Source organism: Galeopterus variegatus, unplaced genomic scaffold (genome assembly GCF_000696425.1).
Source record: "Galeopterus variegatus unplaced genomic scaffold, G_variegatus-3.0.2 Scaffold8260, whole genome shotgun sequence".
Classification (NCBI taxonomy): domain Eukaryota; kingdom Metazoa; phylum Chordata; class Mammalia; order Dermoptera; family Cynocephalidae; genus Galeopterus; species Galeopterus variegatus.
Window position 1 is genome coordinate 71566 of NW_007734371.1, and position 22458 is coordinate 94023.

Here is a 22458-nt window from a genome sequence, read left to right on the forward strand (position 1 = left end):
TAAAGTAATATATACCATATGATTTTATTTATATAAAATTCTAGCAAATGTAAAATGATCAATACTGACAGGAAGCAGATCAGTGGTTGCCTGAGACGCATTGTGGACGAGTGGGCAGGAACAGTGAGGAGGCATGATTAAACTTTTGGGTGGATAAATATGTTCATTGTCTTGACTGTGGTGGTAATTTCACAGGTGGGTACCTATATAAAAACTTAGCAATGAGCACTTTAAATACATGCAGTTTATTGTATGTCATTTACAACTCAATTTCCTATTTAAGTAACCATGGAGAAACAAATAGATGGAAAAACAGAACACAGGGAAAGATGTAGAGAGGATGCAGAGAGAGAAGGTCTAACACAAGTATAATTAGAGGCCCAAGAGGAAGCAGACCTGCCTTGCCAGGGCCCATATTTGTTCTGCCATGGCCACATGTATTTCTTCTTCTATTGCTTATTTCTTGGCTCACACTATAACCAGAGTTGGTGGTGCTGGAAGAGCAAGGGGCAGGCTGTGGACACAGACCCCAAGGAGAGGCTGTGGACACAGACCCCAACTCTGGTCTTCCCACACCACCCCAGCACCTCCCTGCCCCATTCCATGATAAGGATGAGCACGGTGGCCTCTGCAACCCAGCTGAGCATTTGCAACCACTGCCCAGCTTCAGCCTCACATGGAAGGTCATCAAAAAGGGAAGACAAGCACTTCCTGGGGACATGGACCAGACAGCAGATGCTTTTCACACAGGGAGAGAGGTGGGGGCAACACACTCACCCATACTTGCAAACCCTCTCCAGAGCCGCAGTGTGAGGCCAGATGAGAAAACCAGACTTGACGTCCACAGCCACATCTCAAAGCTGAGACAGTCACTGGCGCCAACACCAGACTCAGCACACAGTGACTCTTGTTGGTCTTCTTAAAAAGTCAAATCTGCCATCTGACATGAAGAATCTGCACCTCTGCGACACGCAGAATAAATCAGTACAAACCTTCCAGATGATTCCTGAGGATTCCCGAGGGGCAGCACTGGCAGAATCTCTCCCAGCTCTGGCTCTTACTGACTGCTGGTGATAAGGAGCACCTTTGCAGACCTGGAAAGGTGCTAATTAAACAGCTTCCGATTGCTCTTAGAGACCTCCTAGTGCCAGAAACATGGAAGGCTTTTAGATAATGGCTCATTTAAAAAATAGTCCATCTTATGCTCCACGTCTCTCCCTTCACCACCATTACTTTTTTGTTGTTGTGTGACAAACTGCCATCATTTAGTGGCTTAAAACATCACCTGTGTATTATCTCATAGTTCCTGTGGGTCAGGGGTCTTGGCACAGCTCAGCTGGGTCCTCTGATCAGGGTCTTGTAGGCTGCAGTCAGGTGTCAGTTGGGGCTGAGTTCTGATCTGAGGCTCAGCTGGGGAAGGATCCACTTCCAAGCTCCTCCAGGTTCTTGGCAGAATTCATCCCCCTGTGAGTGTAGCACTGAGGTCCCCATTTTATTTCTGGCTGCTTTCAGCTCCAAGGGGCCACCACAGCTCTATGCCCTCTCTCCATATGGCAGCTTGCTTCTTCAGGGCCAGCAGGGTAAAATGCAGGTGGCATCTATACAACACAAGATAGTCACAGAAGTGACCCCCATCACCTGCGCCATATCCTACTGGTTAGAGGCAATCACAGCAGAGGGGACTATACAGGTGTGAGCATGGGGCCCCCCTAGACTCTGTCACCACACATCCTCCTCTTCATGTTCCATACAGAGTGGCCAAACTTGCTGGCCTGGCAGCAGATAGGACTCCTGCACCTCCCACTCTAGGAGCCAGAGGAAGAGCCCGATTCCATGTCCATGCCTTTGTGCACACACAGTGACACGTGCTCAGGTAGCCATGTTCATGCAGGATGGTGCTGATCCACATGGGAAGCATTTGGCTAGTGCCAAACAACAAAAAAGTGGCTGTAGGTCATGGCCAAGGAAGTCCATTGTCCACATGAGAAGTGGCTCTGCAGGAAGCTTCCAGCCCTTGTGCAGGGATGCTAGGACAGTCTCACAGAGAACACTGCACTGGAACAGCAAGGAACGTGGCACTAGCCCTGATCCCCCCCTTTTCCCTGGCACCAACCCCTGCACACACCTGGTCCCTAAGGGTCACCTGCCATTTCCCAGTATTGCTCGCAAACAGACATAGCTCATCTCCACTAAAGTGCTGGTCTCCTGGGTGAACGACAATTTTGAATGCTAATTCTTAAAAATTAAAGGTTTCTTAGGATTCAAGCAATCGAGTGTCTGATGCTAAAACCCTAAGCAGCAGCAGGTGTCTGGAGTGTCCCTTGATGTGCTGTGGGCAGGGCTGCCTCATTCTCCTCAATCCCCCACATCTGTTCCTGAAGCCAGCCCTGGGGACACCACAAAAATGATACACCTGAAAGTCATGGTGTGGGAGAGGTGTGGGCCACACATGACTGTGTTGGGAGGGAAGATTACCCCTTCGCAGCACTGAGTGCACTGGTTTCCCCACACACCACATCAGCTTGAGTTAATGTGCCCTTGTCTCACTGACGTAATCCCTCCGACAAAGCAGGATGTGACCTCTTCCTGAACAAGACACACTGGCCTATGCTTCGTGGGTCAGCCCTGGGGCATCAGCACCAGAAGGCTGGACAGTCAGAGTCACCCAAAGAGCTAAGGCCACAGGCATGAGCAGAGGGAGCCACAGCACACGTATGAGGTGGGAGCCGTGAGCTGGGTGTGAGTTTAGAAAGTGGTGGGAGGCTGATTCAGCAACACAGACCTTACACCCCAGTCAAAGGTCAGCACCACGGTCAGAGGCCCAAACACCCAAAACCTTGTGTCAGCACCATGGCTGGCAGTAAAAGCCATGGTTAGACTCCATCCCCAGCCCCGCTGAGTGCGCGCCAATCAGAGAGGCACCAAGATCTGTGGAGACTGCACACCCTTTGGTACCAGCATGTGGCGCAGCGGGTGGGTCTCACCGCCACAGCCCGACTCCATCCCCAGCCTTGCCGAGTGCGCGCCGATCAGGGAGGCGCCCAGCCAGAGAGGCCAAAGATCCTCGGAGACTGCACACCCTGCAGTGCCAGTGTGCGACTCAGCAGGTAGGTCTCTTCACCACCGCCTGACTCCATCCCCAGCCCTGCTGAGTGCGCACCAATCAGAGAGGTGGCAAGATCTGTGGGGATCACGCACCCTGTAGTGCCGGCATGTGACCCAGCAGGTAGGCCTCGCTGCCGCCGCCAGACTCCATCCCCAGCCCCACCGAGTGCATGCCGATCAGAGAGGCACCCAGCTGGAGAAGCCCAAGATCTGCGGAGACCAGGAGCCCTGCGGTTCCAGCGTGTGACCCAGCAGGTGGGCCTCACCGCTGCCACCCGATTCCATATCCAGCCCCATCGAGTGAACGCTGATCAGAGAGGCACCTAGCCAGAGAGGCCCATGATCCTCAGAGACTACCCACCCTGCAGTGCCAGCGCACAACCCAGCAGATAGGCTTTGCTACCACTGCCCGACTCCATCCCCAGCCTGGCTGAGTGTGTGCTGACCAGAGAGGTGCCTCCCCTGAGAGGCCCAAGATCTGAGGTGACCACGCACCCGAGGCACTAGTGGGCAACCGAGCAGACACTGAGGCAGCCATACGAAATTGGCAGCCCCAGAAGCATCCTAGCCAGACAATAGTGTCAAACCAGTGGACTTTGAAATCCCCTGCCACAATGACTGAACATCAAAGGAAAGATACCAGAAATATGAAAAATCAAGAAAGTACACCACCAAAGGGTAATAACTCTCAAGCTCTGGACCCTATAGAACAAGAAGCCATTGAAATGTCTGACAAGGAATTTCAAGTGATCAGTCTAAGGAAACTAAATGAGATACAAGAAAACTCAGCTAGACAACATGATGAAATGAGGAAAAGTATACAGGACCTGAAAGAAATGTACAAGGAAATCAATGCCATGAAAAAGAATGTAGCAGAGCTTGCTGAGCTGAAGAAATCATTCAAACAAATAAAAAACACAACAGAGAGTTTAACCAGCAGGCTTGCAGAAGCAGAACAGAGAACTTCTGACCTTGAACATGGGCTGTTTGAAATAACACAGGCAGACAAAAAAAAAAAAAAAAAAAAAAAAAGAAAAAAAAAAAAAAGAATTAAAAACATTGAAGAAAATCTAAGAGAGATATCAGACAACCTTAAGCACTCAAATATCCGAGTCATGGGTATTCCAGAAGGGGAGGAAAAGGAGATTGCTTTGAAAACATATTCAACAAAATAGTCGCAGAAATCTTCCCAGGTATAGGAAAAGACACAGATCTTCAGATTCAGGAAGCTCAAAGATCCCCAAACATATTCAACCCAAAAAGGTTTTCTCCAAGACATGTTATAGTCAAATTGGCAAAACTCAAAGACAAAGTTTCCTTACTCTTTATTGGTCTGTTCAGATTTTCTATTTGTTGGTATGTTGTATGTATCTAAGAATTCATCCATTTCTTCTACGTTATCAGTTTTTTTTGGTGTGTAATTGTTCATTATAGTCACTTATGATCCATTGCATTTCTGTGATATCAGTTGTAACATCTCTTTCATTTCTGACTTCATTTGACTCTTCTGTCTTTCCTTCTTAGTCTGGCTAAAGGTTTGTCAATTTTGTTTATCTTTTCAAAGAACGGTGTGTAATTGTTCATTATAGTCACTTATGATCCATTGCATTTCTGTGGTATCAGTTGTAACATCTCTTTCATTTCTGACTTCATTTGACTCTTCTGTCTTTCCTTCTTAGTCTGGCTAAAGGTTTGTCAATTTTGTTTATCTTTTCAAAGAACCAATCCTTAAGTTTTGTTGATTTTAGTTTCTACTGTCTTTCTATTCTCTATTTCTGCTCTGATCTTTATTTCCTTTCCTTCTACATACTTTGAGCTGTTTGTTCTTCCTTTTCTAGTTCCTTGAGGTGTACTGTTAAGTTGCTTATTTGATATCTTCTTTTTTGATATAGGCACTTATTGCTATAAGCTTGCCTCTTAGAACTTCTTTTGCTCCTAAGTTTTGGTATGCTGTGTTCCCACTTTCATTTGCCTGAAGATATTTTTTTAATTTCCCCTTTAATTTCTTCTTTGACCCTTGGTTGTTCAAGAACATGTTGCTTAATTTCCATGTATTTGTAAATTTTCCAGAGTTCCTCCTGTTATTGATTTCTAGTTTTGTTACATTATGGTTATAAAAATACTTGATGTGATTTCATTCTTCTTAAAATTGTCAAGACTTGTTTTGTGGCCTAACAAATGATCTGTCCTGGAGAATGTTCTGTGTGCACTTAAGAAGAATGTGTATTCTACTGCTGTTGGACCAATTTTCTGTATGTTTGCTAGGTCCATTTGGTCTAGGGTGTAGTTCAAGTTCACTGTTTCCTTATTTTCTGTATGAGTGATCTATCCATTGTTGAAAGTGGAGTATTAAAATTCCCTATTATTATTGCATTTTAATCTATCTCACCTTTCATATGTGTTAATATTTGCTTTATACATTTAGGTGCTCCAATGTTGGGTGCATATATATTTAAAATTGTTATATTCTCTTGATAAATTGAACACTTTATTATTATAGAAAGACCTTGTCTCTTTTCACCATTTTGTCTATGTATAGCCACCCTTGCTCTGCTTTGCTTATCATTCGCTTGGAATACCTTTTTCCATCCCTCACTCTATGTGTGTCCTTAAAGTTAAAGTGAGTGTCTAGGCAGTTTATGAGTTGGATCTTGTTTGTTTTTTCTTTTTTCATCCATTTAGCTACCCTGTGTTTTTAATTGGAGAATTTAAACCATTTGTATTTAGAGTAATTATTGACAGGTAAGGACTTACTGCTGGCATTTTGTTGATTTTTATTTGGCATATTGTTAAGTAATATTTTGATTTTTATTAAGTTTTTGACTATTTTGTACTTCTTTTGATCCTTTCTTCCAATCTTGTTATATTTGTTTGTGATTTGTTGTATCTTTCTGTCTCTTTTTCTTTTAGTATATCTACTAAATGTTTTTTCTTTATAGTTACCATGAAGCTTACATAAAACTTCTTATAGTCATAATATCCTGGTTTAAGCTAATAGCACCTTAACTTCAATTCTATACAAAGATTCTGCACTTACACTTCTCTTCCCATTTTTTGCTGTTGATGTTGTACATCTATTTATATTGTGTATCTGTTAACCAATTCTTTATAGTAATAGTTGTTTTTAATATTTATTTGTCTTTTAACTGTTAGATTTAGAGTTACACAACCATCTTTACAGTATTAGACTATTCTCAATTTGACTATTTATTTGCCTTTACCAGTAAGGTTTATACTTTTATGTTTTCATATTGTTACTAATTGTCCTTTCATTTCAACTAGAAGAATTTCCTTTAGCATTTCTTATAAGTCTGGTATCATGGTGATGAACTCCCTCAGTTTTCCTTTGTCTTGTAATGTCTTTATCTTTCCTCCATTACCAAAGAACAGCTTTGAAGGGTGTGGTATCCTTGGTTGGAATTTTTTTTTTCCTTTAGCACTTTGAATGTTATCCCATTCCCTTGTTGCTAGTCAAGTTTCCATTGAGAGGTCTGATGACAGCCTTATGAAAGCTCTTTTATTGTGGTAAATTTCTTTTATATGCGGTAAATTTCTTCTCTCTTGCTGACTCTGATTTTGACAATTTCATTAAAATGTGTCTTAGAGTAATCCTTTTTGAATTGATCTTGCTTGGAGTTCTTTGTGATTCCTGAAACTGTACAAACATAACTCTCCCAAGATTTGGGAAGGTTTCAGACAGTATTTCTTTAAATAAGCTTTCTGCCCCATCTCTCTCTTCTCCATCTGGTACTCCCATAATTTATATATTCATACATTTGATGGTGTCCCATATGTCCCTGGGGCTTTCATTACTCTTTTTCAGTCTTTTTTCTTTTTGCTCCTCTAACTGGGTAATTTTAAAAGATCTGTCTTTGTATTCACTAATTGTTCTGGATGATTAAGTCTGCTGTTAAAATTCTCTACTAGGTTTTTCATTTCTGTCATTATATTCTTCTGCTCCAGTTTTTTAATGGTTTCTATTTCTTTATATATATTATATAATAATGATAATTTCTTATATATATATATAAGAAATTTTATATATATATAAAATCTCTGGTATATCACATTGAAGTAGATAGGTTTATATATATAGGGATATATTAAAATATACAGTGATATATATGTGTGTATATATAAATATACATCTATATATATATAGTGTGTGTGATATTTTACCACTTCTCTTAAAATGTAGAAACCTTACAACCATATAGGTGATTTTACTTCCCCCTTTAAGTTATAGTTGTCACATGTATTGTATTTTCATTCACTGAAAACCACACCAGAAAATGTTATAATTTTTGCTTTCAACAGTCATAAATATCTTAAACTTAAGGTGAAAAATTAGACTATTTACTCATATATTTATTTCTTTAATTCTTTTCTCATCCTTCAAGTTCTAAGTTTTCCTTTTAAATCATCTCTCTTCAGACTGAAGAGATCCTTTTATCATTTCTTTTAGAGCTCTGTTTTGTCTCACAGTTTGAGGACATGTTCTTGGTCTGCCTGGTAATTAAAAAAAAACAAGCTAACAACAACAGAAAAAAAAAACAAGGCCTTTTCCTAAGGCATTTTACAGCTTTGGGTGAGATTATTTTTCTCTACTAGAAAGAGTATTGTATGACCCCTCTGATCCAATTAGAGACCAAATTAACTCCTGGCTAGGCTATCGTACTTTAGGAAAATCTTCATAACTAAGTCTTAGCCTTACATAGATACAGTTGAGATCATGTAGTGTTCACCAGGGTTCTTCCACCCAGTACATTCTAACTCCTATCTACAGAGCATCACAATACTGCTGAAAGTTTTCTCTGCCTTTTATGAGTTTCTGCTTGATTTCACCTTCCTAGTTTCATAATTCAAAAAATGTACTGACTACAAACCTAACAGACTGTTTTATTATTGTTACATTTTTCTTTTCTCTGATATTCTGGCATCTCTGTATCCTAACTTTTGTTTCTTTAGGCTCATGCATTTGTTAAAATATTAAAATATTTTGTTGGCTTCCTGTTATGTTACTAGATGCTTTTTGCCCAATGGAGTTTGCTCTTCTCCAAGACTTTGGCCTTTAAATTCCTAGTTGCCCAAACAACTCTCTGATACCTTTGAAGAACTTTAAGCTTTGTTCGGTTTTTCTAATTGTTATAAGTGGGAGCACCAGTCTGCCATAAGCCACTTGGTTGTAGCTGGAAGTAGAAATCTGATTCTCTTTACTTATTTTACTAGCTCAGTCCTTTAGTTTCCAATCCAGTTTTTTCCCTGGTTTTTAATATCAATCTCTGCCCAGTTCTTTGAATTTTTGCACATCTTGCTTAAGGGAGATATTACCCATGTATACTTTCAGATACACTTCAGTTCCATTCTTTCATGTGTATTAGAAGGAAAACAAACTCATTCAGGGACACAAGGTAAGACTGACTTTGTACAGACAAGTAATACCATCTCCAGTCAGTATCCATTGTAATACAGAATTTTACTTCTAGATTCTGAATCATTTCAATGTGTTTTTTCTTTAGTACTTTATGAATGCATGAACAGCAATATATTATTATAACATTTGTGCCCTTAAAATAAAAGGTGAAACTATGCCTTATGTATATTTTACATGTCCAATAATTTGAAGAATGATATAAACATATACAGGCTACTGCATAAATAATTACTAGTTGACTGAGAAATATGCTGTTTGATTTTGATGTAAAAATCTATTATACAAGATTATATTTACCCATCATAATTTTCATTGATCCCAGCATATATCACTGGATCACAGCATACAAAAATTACAAACCAAAGCAGTATAAGCGATACAGTTGATGTAACTATTATAAATTTCTTAAGGCCTTTACAAGACAATTCTAATGGGAAATGATGACACCTCCCAGAATCTGGCTAAGTGCTCCTCCTGGAATTAAAACAAGTCCTAAAAAAAATGGAGGGAGAGAAAAACACAGTTAAAAAATAATCAGCTGATAGTATGGAAAACTCACACATTGATGCAATTCCGTCTGCTCTAAACATATAGCAAACATAGATTTAAGAGACAGAGAGAAACTTAAAGTCATGATAATTATCTGAACAAACCTGAACAATAGATTCAAAAGCAATTCAAATCTAGGGAGTAGAGCTAATACCACAGGCCCACTGGACTCCAAGGCAGTGATGGTGAAGTGCTGCTACTACACAGTAATGGCACCTCAGACAAACCAGGAACTTAATCCACACAAAACAGAAGACGGAAGCTGTCTTATTGATAGCTATTATTAGTTAGCTTCCTGGATTTATAATTCATCACTAGAGGCATGATTTTAGTGACAAGAGTTCACAGAGACTTGTTAACAAGAATTGAACCAACCCACCCATAGGCTCTCAGTGATCACTTATTGGATTGACTTGTCATTGTCATCTAGTTATCCTTAGGGATCCTTTATAGCTAATGACCCTGAACAGGTCTGTCCTGTGAATGCTCTACACTTCTGTCAGTGTTACTTCCTTTCTGAAGACAAAAACATCATTTTCAGATGTCTGGCTGTTGGCTTTTTCCAGGTTCCAATACAGGCAGAATTTTGCCTCCACCCCACATCCCTAAAGCATTTGAGCCATTAACCCAGTTTACTGGTTGGTATTTTCCACTCATTGCTATCTTCTAATCACTTATTTCTAAGGTGAAAACTTGGATGTCCTGTTACATGCAGTAGGTACTGTGTGGTAAACGCCAGGGCTCTTCTGAGTCCATCTACCTGTGCTCGAATGCTGACTCCTTTACTTACCAGATGTATGACCATAGGCACCATTTCCTTACTCGTTAAACAGGGGAAATAATGATACCTGGCTTGTGGGATTGTCATGAGGATTAGTTGGGATAATTCATGTTACAAGTTTCACATAGTATCTGGCATATAGTAAATAACTGTTTTACATTTGAAAAAAAAGATGTGATTTTCTATTCAAGCATGAGGGATGACAAAGTGACAAGCACAAGAAGAAGAGAAAGGAGGAGAAAAAGGATGAGAAGGATGCTGTGGATTGGATGTCCCCCCAGAGCTAACTGAGACTTAATCCCCACTGTGACAATGTTAAGAGGGTGGGAAATCCTGGTATGGTAATTGAAAGGTGGGGCCTTTAAGAGGTGATCAGATTGTGAGGACCACTGTGAGTGGATTAATCTATTGATGGTTTATGTTGGTTATGGGCATGGTCTGATGGCTTTAAAAGGAGAGTACATGAGATGCTCTCTTCCTCTCTAGCTCCACCATCTGCTATGGGAGATCCTGCATTGCTGTCACCACCACCAAAGCCCTCACTAGATATGTTCCCTAGATTTTGGACCTCCCAGCCTCTGAAACTGTGAATAATAAATATGGTTTCTTTACAAATAACCCAGTTGTAGGTATTTCTGTTATAAGAGAAACTAATACAGAGGAAAAGAAGAAATGTAGGTAGAAAGTAATCAGATGGAGCTAGCACAGTAAATTCATACATTGTTGCAATCACCTCTGTTCCAAATAAATAGCAATGGTAGACTTAAATAAGAATATAGTAAGGGAAATATAAGACTAAAACAAAAACAAAATCCCATTGATATCAGATTAAATTTATATAATATAAGCACCTGACAAAGACTTGAAAAGAAGCAATTTTAGAATGCTCAAAAAGATAAATGACATAAAAATGAAATGTGCCACAAATGAAGAAGAAAAAATTTAAAAAGAACTGATACATGCAGATTAAAAAAACAATGAAAGGGCTGAGCCCGTGGTGCACCCAGGAGGGTGCGGCGCTGGGAGCGCAGGAGCGCAGCAGCGCTCCAGCCCGCGGGTTCAGATCCTATATAGGGATGACTGGTGCACCCACAGCGCTCACTGGCTGAGCGTGGTGCGGCCGGTCTCAAAAAGGACAACAAACAAACAAAAAAAACCAACAATGAAAGAAGATCTGGATATTAAAAATATAATGGTTGAGATAAAAACTCAAATCTCAGGGCCGGCCCGGTGGCGCACTGGATAGTGCGCCGCTTGGGAAGCGCGGCGGCGCTCCCGCCCGAGGGTTTGGATCCCACATACGGACCGGTTCCCGCTCACTGGCTGAGCGAGGCGCGGGAGCAACACCGAGGGTTGCGATCCCGTTGCCGGTCCCGGTCCGGTACGGGGGCGACACTGAGGGTTGCGATCCATTGCCAGACATGGAAAAAGACAAAAAACAAACAAACAAACAAACAAACAAAAAACTCAAATCTCAGAATAATCTTTAGACTCAAGGCAGTTGAAAGTAAATTAATGAATTGGCATTGTGTTATTCACACAGTATGTAATATAAAAAAGAGTAAAAGAAGAATTATTAAAATAAGCAGTTAAAAGACAATGAGTACAGTGAAAACACCTGGTGAACACTACCTCACCCAGGTGATCAAGGTCAAATTGAAAAATAGTCAGTCATGTAGTAGTGTGTCCCTTTTGATGTGATGTGATGAAAATGGCACTTTACTTATCTGATCTTTCTTCCAATACCCATAACCCCAGTCTAATCATGATAAAAACATCAGATATTTTCCGACAGAGAAACATCCTACAAAATACCTGAGCAGTAGTCATCAAAACTGTAAGGTCACACACAAAAAAAGGAAAAACTGAGAAAATGTCATAGCCAATAGCAGCCTAAGGAGACATGACAGTTAAATATAATGTGGTATCCTGAATATTCGAATAAGTTCCTGGTACAGAAAAAGACATTAGGTAAAAATGAGAAAATCTGAATTAACTATTGACTTTAGTTAGTAATAATGTATTAATATTGGTTCACTTATTGCAAAAAATCTACCGTATTAACATAAGATGTTAATAAGAGGGGAAACTGAGTGTGCAGCATCTGGGAACTCTCTGTACTCTGCTCAAAATATTTCTGTAAATCTAAAACTGTTTTTTTAAAAAGTTGTTTTTAAAAAATCAAAATATGGGCCGAGCCTGTGGCGCACTTGGGAGAGTGTGGTGCTGGGAGCGCAGCAGTGCTCCCGCCGTGGGTTTGGATCCTATATAGGGATGACCGGTGCGCTCACAGCACTCACTGGCTGAGCGCAGTGCAGCCGGTCTCAAAAAGGACAAAAAAAAAAAAAAAATAATCAAAATATAATGAGAATAGAACAACAGGATCCACAAAAAGTTTTATAACAGTTGAGTAAAATATAATGGAAGGAATAGCAGAAAATAAATATTTGAAAAATTATAGTTGATAAGAAATTTACACAATTTAAGAAATATTAGTCCTGGAAATAAAAATACACTGCAACTACTGAGAAGTATTTTTAAAAATTCATCTTTACAAATAAGGAAACAAAGTAGGAAAATTGCATAATAACAAAAGTAAAGCAAAAATTGTAAAAAGCTACTAGAGAACATATTATGTGCAAAAGAATGATAATTATATAGAGAGCTAGTGTTTCAAAAGATATAAAATTAATAAACTAGACCAAACACATACACATACACACATATACAATCCTGAGGAGTTAGAGTAGTTAAAATCTCTTAAATCAACCAAGGGGGAAAGAATGAACAAAAAATTAGTACCTTAAGAAAAGACAGGACGGTGGGAGGGCAGGGAGAGGAACAGAAACAAAATAAAAGTGTAAAGTGTAGTAAACAAAAAAATACAAATAAGAAGTTAAATATTATTTAAATATATCAGAATTTCCAATAATGGTAAATGAACAAAGCTCAACTATTTTTTTTAAAAATCAAGTTGGATATTTTTTAAAAGGAAAGATTGAAAATAAAATAGTGAAAAAATATGAACCACAATATTTATATCATAAATTATGCCTAGTGAGAGTGTATAAAACAAATCATATAAAAACTTTCCAGATTTCAAGGAGAAATTTTAAAATCCATAAACAGAGTATTTTAATTCACCTTTCTCAGGAATAGAAACTTATCTTACAACACTATTACAGATATGGAAAGTATTAACGGATTTGAAAGATCACTTATTTTAAAAGAGAAAAAAAAGCATATATTTTAGAAACCCCAAATCTCTTCTGAATTCATGGCTTAAAGAATACTATGATTATGAGAATTAAAGATGCTTAGAATTGAATAATAATTAAAATAATTATAATAATTATATCTAAATGTGTAGTATGCTACTAAAGAAAATCTTTAACTAATGATACCTCCATCATAAAGTTGTTAGGAGAATTAAATGAGTTAATATTTAAGTGCTTGAACATCATCTGGACACAGAGTAAACACATGAGTGTGTATAAAAGGTAGACATTCATAAACAAAATAATTTGTTAGAAAGCAAAAAAGGACAAATAGAGTTGGGGCAATATTTCCCAAGAAAATTTTGTGAATTGGAACTGAATAAGGAGACTTCAGAGGGGTGAGCAATAAGCTGCAAGTAAGGAAGTCAGGAAGAAGCAAACCACATTTTATCCTAAAATCTCAGACATTAGGGGCACTAGATATCAATGAAGGCAAGGGTGAGGTAGAGTTAAAAATAAGAAGATTGGATGGCAGTCTACACAAAATGTTTGATCTTCATTTCTCATCTCCACCCATTTGCCATATGACTGCCCCTCTACCCCTCAGCAGAAGACCTTAGGTTTATTTGGAGTTTGAACCAGACAACTGTACATTTGATAAAACCATGCATATCTTTGAACAGAAAACTGAGAGCCTGACACTTCTTATCCATCTCAGCTAAGAAAATATTGGCTGTCGGGGTTACTGCCCCAGGCAGAAGACTGTAGGAATTGTGACTGAGAAAACTGTCTCAAGAGAAAAAAGTAGAAAATACTGAACACTGGGGGTTCAACAATTACATAGTTGAGTCCTTGAAAGAATACCTTAAATACAAGACAACAGAGTTGAAAATCCAACAATGCACAGAACTTCCAATCAACTTTTAATGTAAATATTTTAATAGTGTACATAAAAGTACATGTATCATAACTGTACATGCTGATGAATTTTCAAAGCGAACATCCCTATATAACCACCACCCAGGTCAAAAAAAAAATTAACAGAAATCTAGGGTTTTTTTTCATGAACTTAGGATTTTATGTTTAAAATAGATCATTAAGTATGCCTAATACATTGTGGCTTCTTTGGTTCAACATGATGTTTGAAAAATTCACCTATTTTTTTTTAAGTAACAAAACTTAGATTGTGCCTTCTCATTGCTGAATATTCTAGCAATGCATATATGCCAACTTATTTATTCACTATGTTGTTGTGAACTGTGCTAATTACTATCAAAACTCATGTACACGTCTTTTTGTAAACACCTGCATCTATGCTGAGTAGTCTTCAGAGCAGAATTTATGTTGGGTATACAACTAGGAGTGAGATTTCTTGGTAAGGGGATATGTATATGTTCAGATCTTGTGGTACTGCCCAAAAGATTTGCAAAATGGTTAAACTAATCTATGCTCTTGCCAGCAGTGGATGAAATGCCCACTGCTGCACACCCATGCCAACATGTATCTCTCCTTGTCATTTTAGCCATTCTGGGGAATAGGCAGCAGCATCGCACTATGGTTTTAATGTGCTTTCCTCTGAAAACTAACGAAGGTGAGCACGTCTTCATAAGAATAATGGTCAATTTCTATCATGTTTTGTAGAGTGCCTGTTCAAGCTTTTTGTCCATTTTTTAAACTGAATTATCTGCCTTTTCATTACTGTCAGATATTTTTACATATTCTGTCTACAAGTCCTTTGTAGAATATTTCTATATCTGAGATTGTACTGTTTGCATTTTCACACATGCTATTTGATCTACAAGAGATTTTTATTTTAATGTAATACCACTTATTTTTTCTCTTTATGGTTATGTGATTTGTGTCTTGTTTAAGAAATCTCTGTCCTGTCCAAGGCCATGAAGATATTTTCCTGTGCCATATTTTAAAAAGTTTTATTGTTTTACCATTCACATTTGTATCTACAATCCATTTAGAATTGGTGTTTGTATATGTAGTGAGGTAGAAGTAAAACTCTACCTTTTTAAATAAGGAGAACTAATTGACCCAGTATCACTGTACTGCAATGTTACCTTTGCCTCCAACCAGGTGACCTTAACTATGGAGCCCTCTACTCTGTGCCATTGATATTTGCTTATCTTTGTACCAATCACACTATCTTACTATAGCTTTATAATAGATATTCTGGCAAACTGCATTTTCCAAAGATGGCTAAAACATTATCTCTTTTCATAGGTATGTGACCGTGGTACTCATTACACTGAGTGAGTAGGTCTGTGTTCTTCCTTCTTGAATGTAGCCAGGCCTTTGGCAGTGAAACTCTGTAAGGTTAGATTATAAAAATAACTCAAGGCTAGATTATAAAAATGGCATATACTTTTGCTTTCTGGGCTCCTCAAGCCACCATGATGGGAAAAAGTAGCCTATGAAGAGGTCCATGTAGAGAGAACTCGGGCCCATAGTCCTGTCTCTAGCCAACAACTAGCACAATTTCCCAGCAATGAGAGTGAGTCATCTTGAGAAAAGATCTTCCAAAACCCAGTTAAACCTCCCTTGCTTGGGCCACATATAAGAGAAAGAAGCTGGCCCTACTAGGTTTTACCCAAATTTTAGATTTGTAATTAAATAAATAACACAACTTAAAAAAAAACAAAACACTAAGTTTTATAGTAATACTTTATAGCAATAGTAACTGAAATAAGTCTCGATATCCAGTATATAAGCCCTACAAATTTGGTCTTCTCTAAAATTGGCACAACTATTTTGGGACATACATTTCCATACAAACAGTATCAATTTTTTTCAATTTCAATCAAACAACAAAAACTACTATTAAAAAAATATACCAAGGTTTTGATTCAGATTATACTGAATCAATTTAAAAAGAGATGATATCTTAAAATATTGTCTTTTGATCAATAACTGCAATATATCTCCCATGCATTAAAGTCTTTTAAACTTTCTTTCATAAATTTTTTAACTCCTCAGACATCTTCCATGTCTTCTAGTAGATATATTCTTAATTATTTGCATTTCTGCATAAGTATAATGGTATTTTTAAAATTATGTTTTTCATTTTTTTGTTGTAGAAAATACAAATGACATTTGCATATTGACTTTTTTCCTAGAAACCTTTTAAAATTGTTTGATTATCCTTTTTCTGTAGATTCTATCAGATTTTTTAAAACTTAATCATGTCTTCAATTTCTAATAAGAGTTTTATTTCTTTTTTCCAATACTAATAACTTCTATTTCTTTTTCTTGCCTTATTGTACTGACTAGTACTTCCAGTGCAATGTTTAATAGAAATGGTAATATTGCACATCACAGTCATGAACCAAATTTCATGGCAGGAAGTGTTCAATATTTCATCATTAAGTATGTTGTTTGCTGTGGTTTTACTATTATAATTTTTTTGCTTACCATCAAATTCGAGTTCTTTTCTATTACTATTTGTTAAGAATTTTTACTTTTTAAAATTAGAAATAGATTTAGATATTGTTCCCAATTTTTTCTCATTAACATGATCACGATTTTTCTTCTTTTTCCTATTCATGAGGTGAAATCTAATTATCAATTGATTTTCTAGTACTAAATCGGCATTGTATTCCTGGACTTAATCATACTTGCTTATGATACATTATCATTTTTAAGTATCGTTATGACATTTCTAAACAGGATCTAGTTTGAACCAATACTATAAACATCTTGATTGACTCGGCTTACACAATTCTGGCTGAAAAATTATACTTGAGCAAACTTCCTGCTCACTGGGTACCCAAACTGTTGTACCCAGATCAGCTGCAGACAAGAGCAGCTTTCAAATGAAATCTGAAACAAGTGGGATCAAGATCCCAAAGCATTTCTTTGAAGAATTTAATATGAGATGAAATATGGCTTTACCAGTAAGATCCTGAACACAAGACACAATCAAAGCTATGGTTACCCAGAGGTAGAAGTGGTCCAATCAAAGCAAAAATGAACTATTTAAGAACAAAGGTCATGACAACAGTCTTTGGGGGATGCTCAAGGCATTTTACTTATTGATCTTCTACAGTGCCAAGGAATGATAGCATCTGCTTATTACAAGAGTGTTTTGAGAAAGTTAGTCAAAGCTTTAGGAGAAAAAGAGAGAGAGAAAAAATTGCCCAGGAAAGCATCACCAGAGAGTTCTTTTACACCATGAAACGTCTCCTGCTCGTTCCTCTCATCAAACAAGGGCAATTTTGTGAGAGCTTCAATGGGAAATCATTAGGCACCCATCTTATAGTACTGATTTGGCTCCTTCTGACTTCTTTTTGTTTCCTAATTTGAAACAAATCTTTAAAGGACACCCATTTTTCTTCAATCAATAATGTAAAAAAGACTGCATTGATGTAGTTAAATTCCCAGGACCCTCAGTTCTTTAGGGATGGACTAAAGAACTACATCCCTACAAAAGTGTCTTGAACTTGATGGAGCTTATGTTGAGAAATAAAGTTTGCATTTTTTATTTTTATCTTTTAATTCCATTTTTCCAGGAAATTTTTAAAGGCTCCCATATAATTGTATGATATACATCACTGGTCAACTCCTCTGTCATTATAAATGATTTCTCTTTATAACAAGTAATGCCCCTTGCTTTAAAGAATACAATCTTTAAAATTACTAGTTACACCAGCTTTGCTTTTGGTTAGTGTTTGCATCCTTTTTTCATCCTTTTACTTTAAATCTTTGCATGTCCCCATATTTAAGGAGTTCCTCTTGTTGGTAACATATTTTGAACTTTTCTCTCAAACTGACAATCTTTATTTATATGTATTTATAACTGCTAATATATTTATTTGGTGAAAATTCTCCTTGGGTTTCATCTTTATATCCTGCAAGCAGGAGCACTGACTGCTCATTGTATCTTTTCAAGGATGTTTGAATAGTGAAGAGCCTTGGATAATGGAGATAGTAACTCTTCAGAGCAGAGGGCAAATTTGCTTACAATTTTGGAAGACAAAGATAGTGTCCCCTTCTGGGGCTAAGAGGAGACATGCTTCCTATCAAGTGTAAAAGACACGACAGGCATAATTACTCCCTGTTATATAAGATTCAGGTTCCCTAAGCTCAGGGTTCCTTTTGTGTAATACAACTCACTTTATGTGCAGATGTCACCTGACCTTTCTTCACATCACCCTGTGAAAACTGGGGTTCAGAAAACTGGCAGAAAAACATGCACGTACACAGACACACACAAAATAGCTGCTGCTATTGCTATAAATCATAAACTTTCATCTCTGACCAAGGAGTTTTGTGTATTCTTCCAGCAACCACGCATCTAAAGTAGGTTAACTTCTTAGCTTGTAAATATGGTGAAATTCAAACCCTTCATAGACCTTAGCACTTCTGGCAACAAAGATGGGATGCTGACAGAGAAATGGCTTTCTGTAGGTGCGTGCTGAAGTAGGTTTCAGGGCAGCTCCACAGAAGGTGCCATGGTTCTTGTTAACTCTCCCCTAGGCAAGGACACTTTATTACCAAACTGGCCATTAGCCTCAGATCTGCCCCACTGTGACATCTTTTACGAAGTTTCATCCTGGTTATACAGAAGATTCCTTCTACTTTCAAACAACAGTTATGGAGATCTGCAACTACACTGAGAGTGGAATAAGGAAATTTATAACCACTATGGACAGAGACCAGGTGAATCATCAGAACTTCAGCTGATTTGCTTTGGAGATGAAGAAGTGGAGTACATAATTCCTTGTTTAAATGACATGGCAATAGCTGGGCTGTCTGAGGGCATGGCTCTTCTTGCAGCCCATCATGCTAACCTTGGATCCATTCTAAGACAATAATAAAAGACTTCAGAGTTTTTTGCAGTGGTTCCTGACTGTTATAAGGTGGCTAGCTGTGCTGTGATCCTTGTAGAAACATCTTCCTAAGACAGACAAATTTCTGTGTATAACCACAGATGAGGCAATGAGTAAAATTTGGACCCTCACTGCCCTTCAAAAAAAGGTCAAGTGACTTTGTGGGTAGAACGTTCGACAATTTCAATGTACTTGTATTGTGCCTTCAATATACTGATGCTACCACTTTAATTTCTAAATGTATAATTGGTATTTATACCTTACAAGCTTGTACCATGTACACTCCTAAACTCCAGCAGTGATAGTGGAACACATAAATTTCTACCTTAAGTGTCTCCCTGTCTCCTTTTGAAAGATTTAACAGAAACAGCGTAGAATCCCAGGAGGAGAAAGGAAAGTCCTGGCTTTAAGTAGGGACTTAAGGGCAGCAGAGGTAGTAAGAGATGTGATATCTCAGTTCAACAGACACTATGGTCATTGAAAAAGGTTATCAGGAGCTAGAGATTTACAGTGGATTAACCACTACTGAATTCAGTTGTTGCTCCTACAGTCCTGGCTGTTCCAGAAATTGTTATGTAATCAAATCTACTTCACAGACTCATTGCACTACATATGCTGTCTTTTACATTGCCAAAGCCTTCTTTTGTATCCCATTGTCACCCAAGGGCAAAGACCAATTATCATTCATGCCATAAGGCCACAAATGTACACTTGCAGTATTTTCTGGGGAGCCTAACCTCCCCTGCCATTTGCTACAAGGGGATGGGTCAAGATTTAGTGAGAGTACCACTACCCTCTGATGCCCAAACCCTTCACTGATAGATGAAATTTAATTGACTGGAGGGTCAGAAGCTTCAGACTCAATGGCTCTGACTTTGATATTATCACATCTTTAACCGAGAAGGGTAACTGAAACAGCCCAACAAAATCCAGAAGAATGCTCACTAAGTTTTGGGGGCACTTTGTAGACAAATTCACAATGCTCAATCCCTCTGACAGCCAAAGAAAAACTGTTGTCTACCATCTCTCCAACGAAAAGTCAGCTTAGCATCACATTGGACTCTGGGTATTAGACAGTAAATGCCTGACTTGGGTATTTTATATACATGGTCTTTTATATCAGCTAAACCATAGTGAGTATCATCCACAAACCTACATTGAAGCTGATCAGCGAGCTGTGGCATACGTTCTAGTTTGAGGTGTCACAAATTTAATGACTCTTTTGAGCTATAAATCTCAATGACTGATCATTTTTTGGACGGGAGCATCTGGAAAAGGAGTCAGCCTCCACTCAGAAACATCCCCTGTTCATTGACTCAAAACAGGTACTATTTGAAAAGCAACTTTTAGCTTACTACTGGCCTCTTGTCAAAACCAAAGCCCTGACTCATATAGATCTTGTGACTCTACAAACTGATATTCTCATTTGAGGATGGACCAAGTCAGACTCATAACTAACGATGTGAGAATCCTTATTTGTCAAATGGAAATGGTATAGTCAAGAACATAGGGGTGGTCATAAGGGATCATCAAGTGTTTAAAGAAACAACACCAGTAGATCACATAGCCCTTAGAAGGCTGTGAAGTTACTGTTGGTCACTCAGAGGAGCTTCTTGGAGAGATTAGTGACATATTATTTATTGCAGCCGGAGGACAGTTATTTCTACAATGAGAGTTATCCAATTAGAAAAGGTAGTGCAAAATCTGCCCCTGACATTAGTTGAAATAATCAGTGACACCATCTCATCCCTGGAAAACACTCTGGTCAGTCTTAGTCACTGATCAGCATTGTTATGAGTGACAGAACTGCCCAAAATTTCACCCCCGCAGGCCAAGGTGGAATCTGCAATTGCTAATACCTTCCATTAAAACTGGATTAATACCTCAGGTTAAGTCAATACAGAAACGTTAAGGAGAGAGCCACTTGATTTTTAAAGATAGACCTTGATGGGCTAAAGGATTTGTTCAGCTGGCTGAGTCTAGGAAGGAGATACCAATAAGCCTACTCATTACTGCATTGTTTGGAAGAAAAAAAGTTGGAGGTAACTCCATCTCCACAAGGAGATACCAATAAGCCTACTCATTACTGCATTGTTTGGAAGAAAAAAAGTTGGAGGTAACTCCATCTCCACAAGGAGATACCAATAAGCCTACTCATTACTGCATTGTTTGGAAGAAAAAAAGTTGGAGGTAACTCCATCTCCACAAGGAGATACCAATAAGCCTACTCATTACTGCATTGTTTGGAAGAAAAAAAGTTGGAGGTAACTCCATCTCCACAAGGAGATACCAATAAGCCTACTCATTACTGCATTGTTTGGAAGAAAAAAAGTTGGAGGTAACTCCATCTCCACAAGGAGATACCAATAAGCCTACTCATTACTGCATTGTTTGGAAGAAAAAAAGTTGGAGGTAACTCCATCTCCACAAGGAGATACCAATAAGCCTACTCATTACTGCATTGTTTGGAAGAAAAAAAGTTGGAGGTAACTCCATCTCCACAAGGAGATACCAATAAGCCTACTCATTACTGCATTGTTTGGAAGAAAAAAAGTTGGAGGTAACTCCATCTCCACAAGGAGATACCAATAAGCCTACTCATTACTGCATTGTTTGGAAGAAAAAAAGTTGGAGGTAACTCCATCTCCACAAGGAGATACCAATAAGCCTACTCATTACTGCATTGTTTGGAAGAAAAAAAGTTGGAGGTAACTCCATCTCCACAAGGAGATACCAATAAGCCTACTCATTACTGCATTGTTTGGAAGAAAAAAAGTTGGAGGTAACTCCATCTCCACTACTCATTACTGCATTGTTTGGAAGAAAAAAAGTTGGAGGTAACTCCATATCCACTAGTATGATAATGGATAAATTAATGATGGTATATTCACAAAATAGAATCCTATAGCACAATTAAAATGCATTAGACATAGAACAACATGAGTCTGAAGAATATAATTTTGTTAAAGAAGTAGCACAAGAGTCTGTAGGAAATGATACATAAATTTTAGAAAGAGATTGTACATAGACAGACACATAAGCAGTGAAGACGTGCAAACGTGTGGGAAGGCTACACTCTAACATCAGGAGAGTGGTTACCGGAAAGGAGGGAGGAAGAGAAATGGGATAAAGGAGGAATATAAAAGTGCTTGCAAGGTTTTATGTATTAAAAAATATTGATGCAATGATGGCAAAGTGCTGTTTTAAAAATTTGATCAAATAATACTTAGATAATATTACTCCTTATATTTTCTGTATATTTAAAATATTTAATAAAGACATACACAAAAACTTTATACAAAAGAAAATTTTTTAAGACATTTATTTTTGGGGGCCGGCCCGGTGGCGCACTGGATAGTGCGCCGCTTGGGAAGTGCGGCGGCGCTCCCGCCCGAGGGTTCGGATCCCACATACAGCCCGGTTCCCACTCACTGGCTGAGCGCAGTGCAGCCAGTCTCAAAAAGGACAAAAAAATTAATAATAAAAAAAATAAATGTCTTTTTTTTTTTTTTTTTTTTTTTTTTTTTTTTTTTT

At 38.2% G+C, this 22458-nt stretch overlaps 1 protein-coding gene across 8 annotated transcripts in view; it reads right to left on the reverse strand.

Annotated features, from left to right (window-relative positions):
* LOC103608292 (lysosomal-trafficking regulator-like) overlaps nucleotides 1-22458 on the reverse strand; it is a 43485-nt gene continuing 21027 nt past the window's right edge. For 7 of the 8 annotated variants that reach the window (XR_552034.1, XR_552032.1, XR_552033.1 and 4 more), the window contains one exon: nucleotides 8563-9031. Coding sequence is in view for 1 of the 8 variants with exons in the window: in XM_008592744.1 (XP_008590966.1) it covers nucleotides 1509-1598 (90 nt within the window). In the remaining 7 variants the exon portion in view is untranslated. Of the gene's footprint in view, nucleotides 1599-8562; nucleotides 9032-22458 lie in introns of those variants that run through there. The other variant, XM_008592744.1, reaches the window with a different exon arrangement.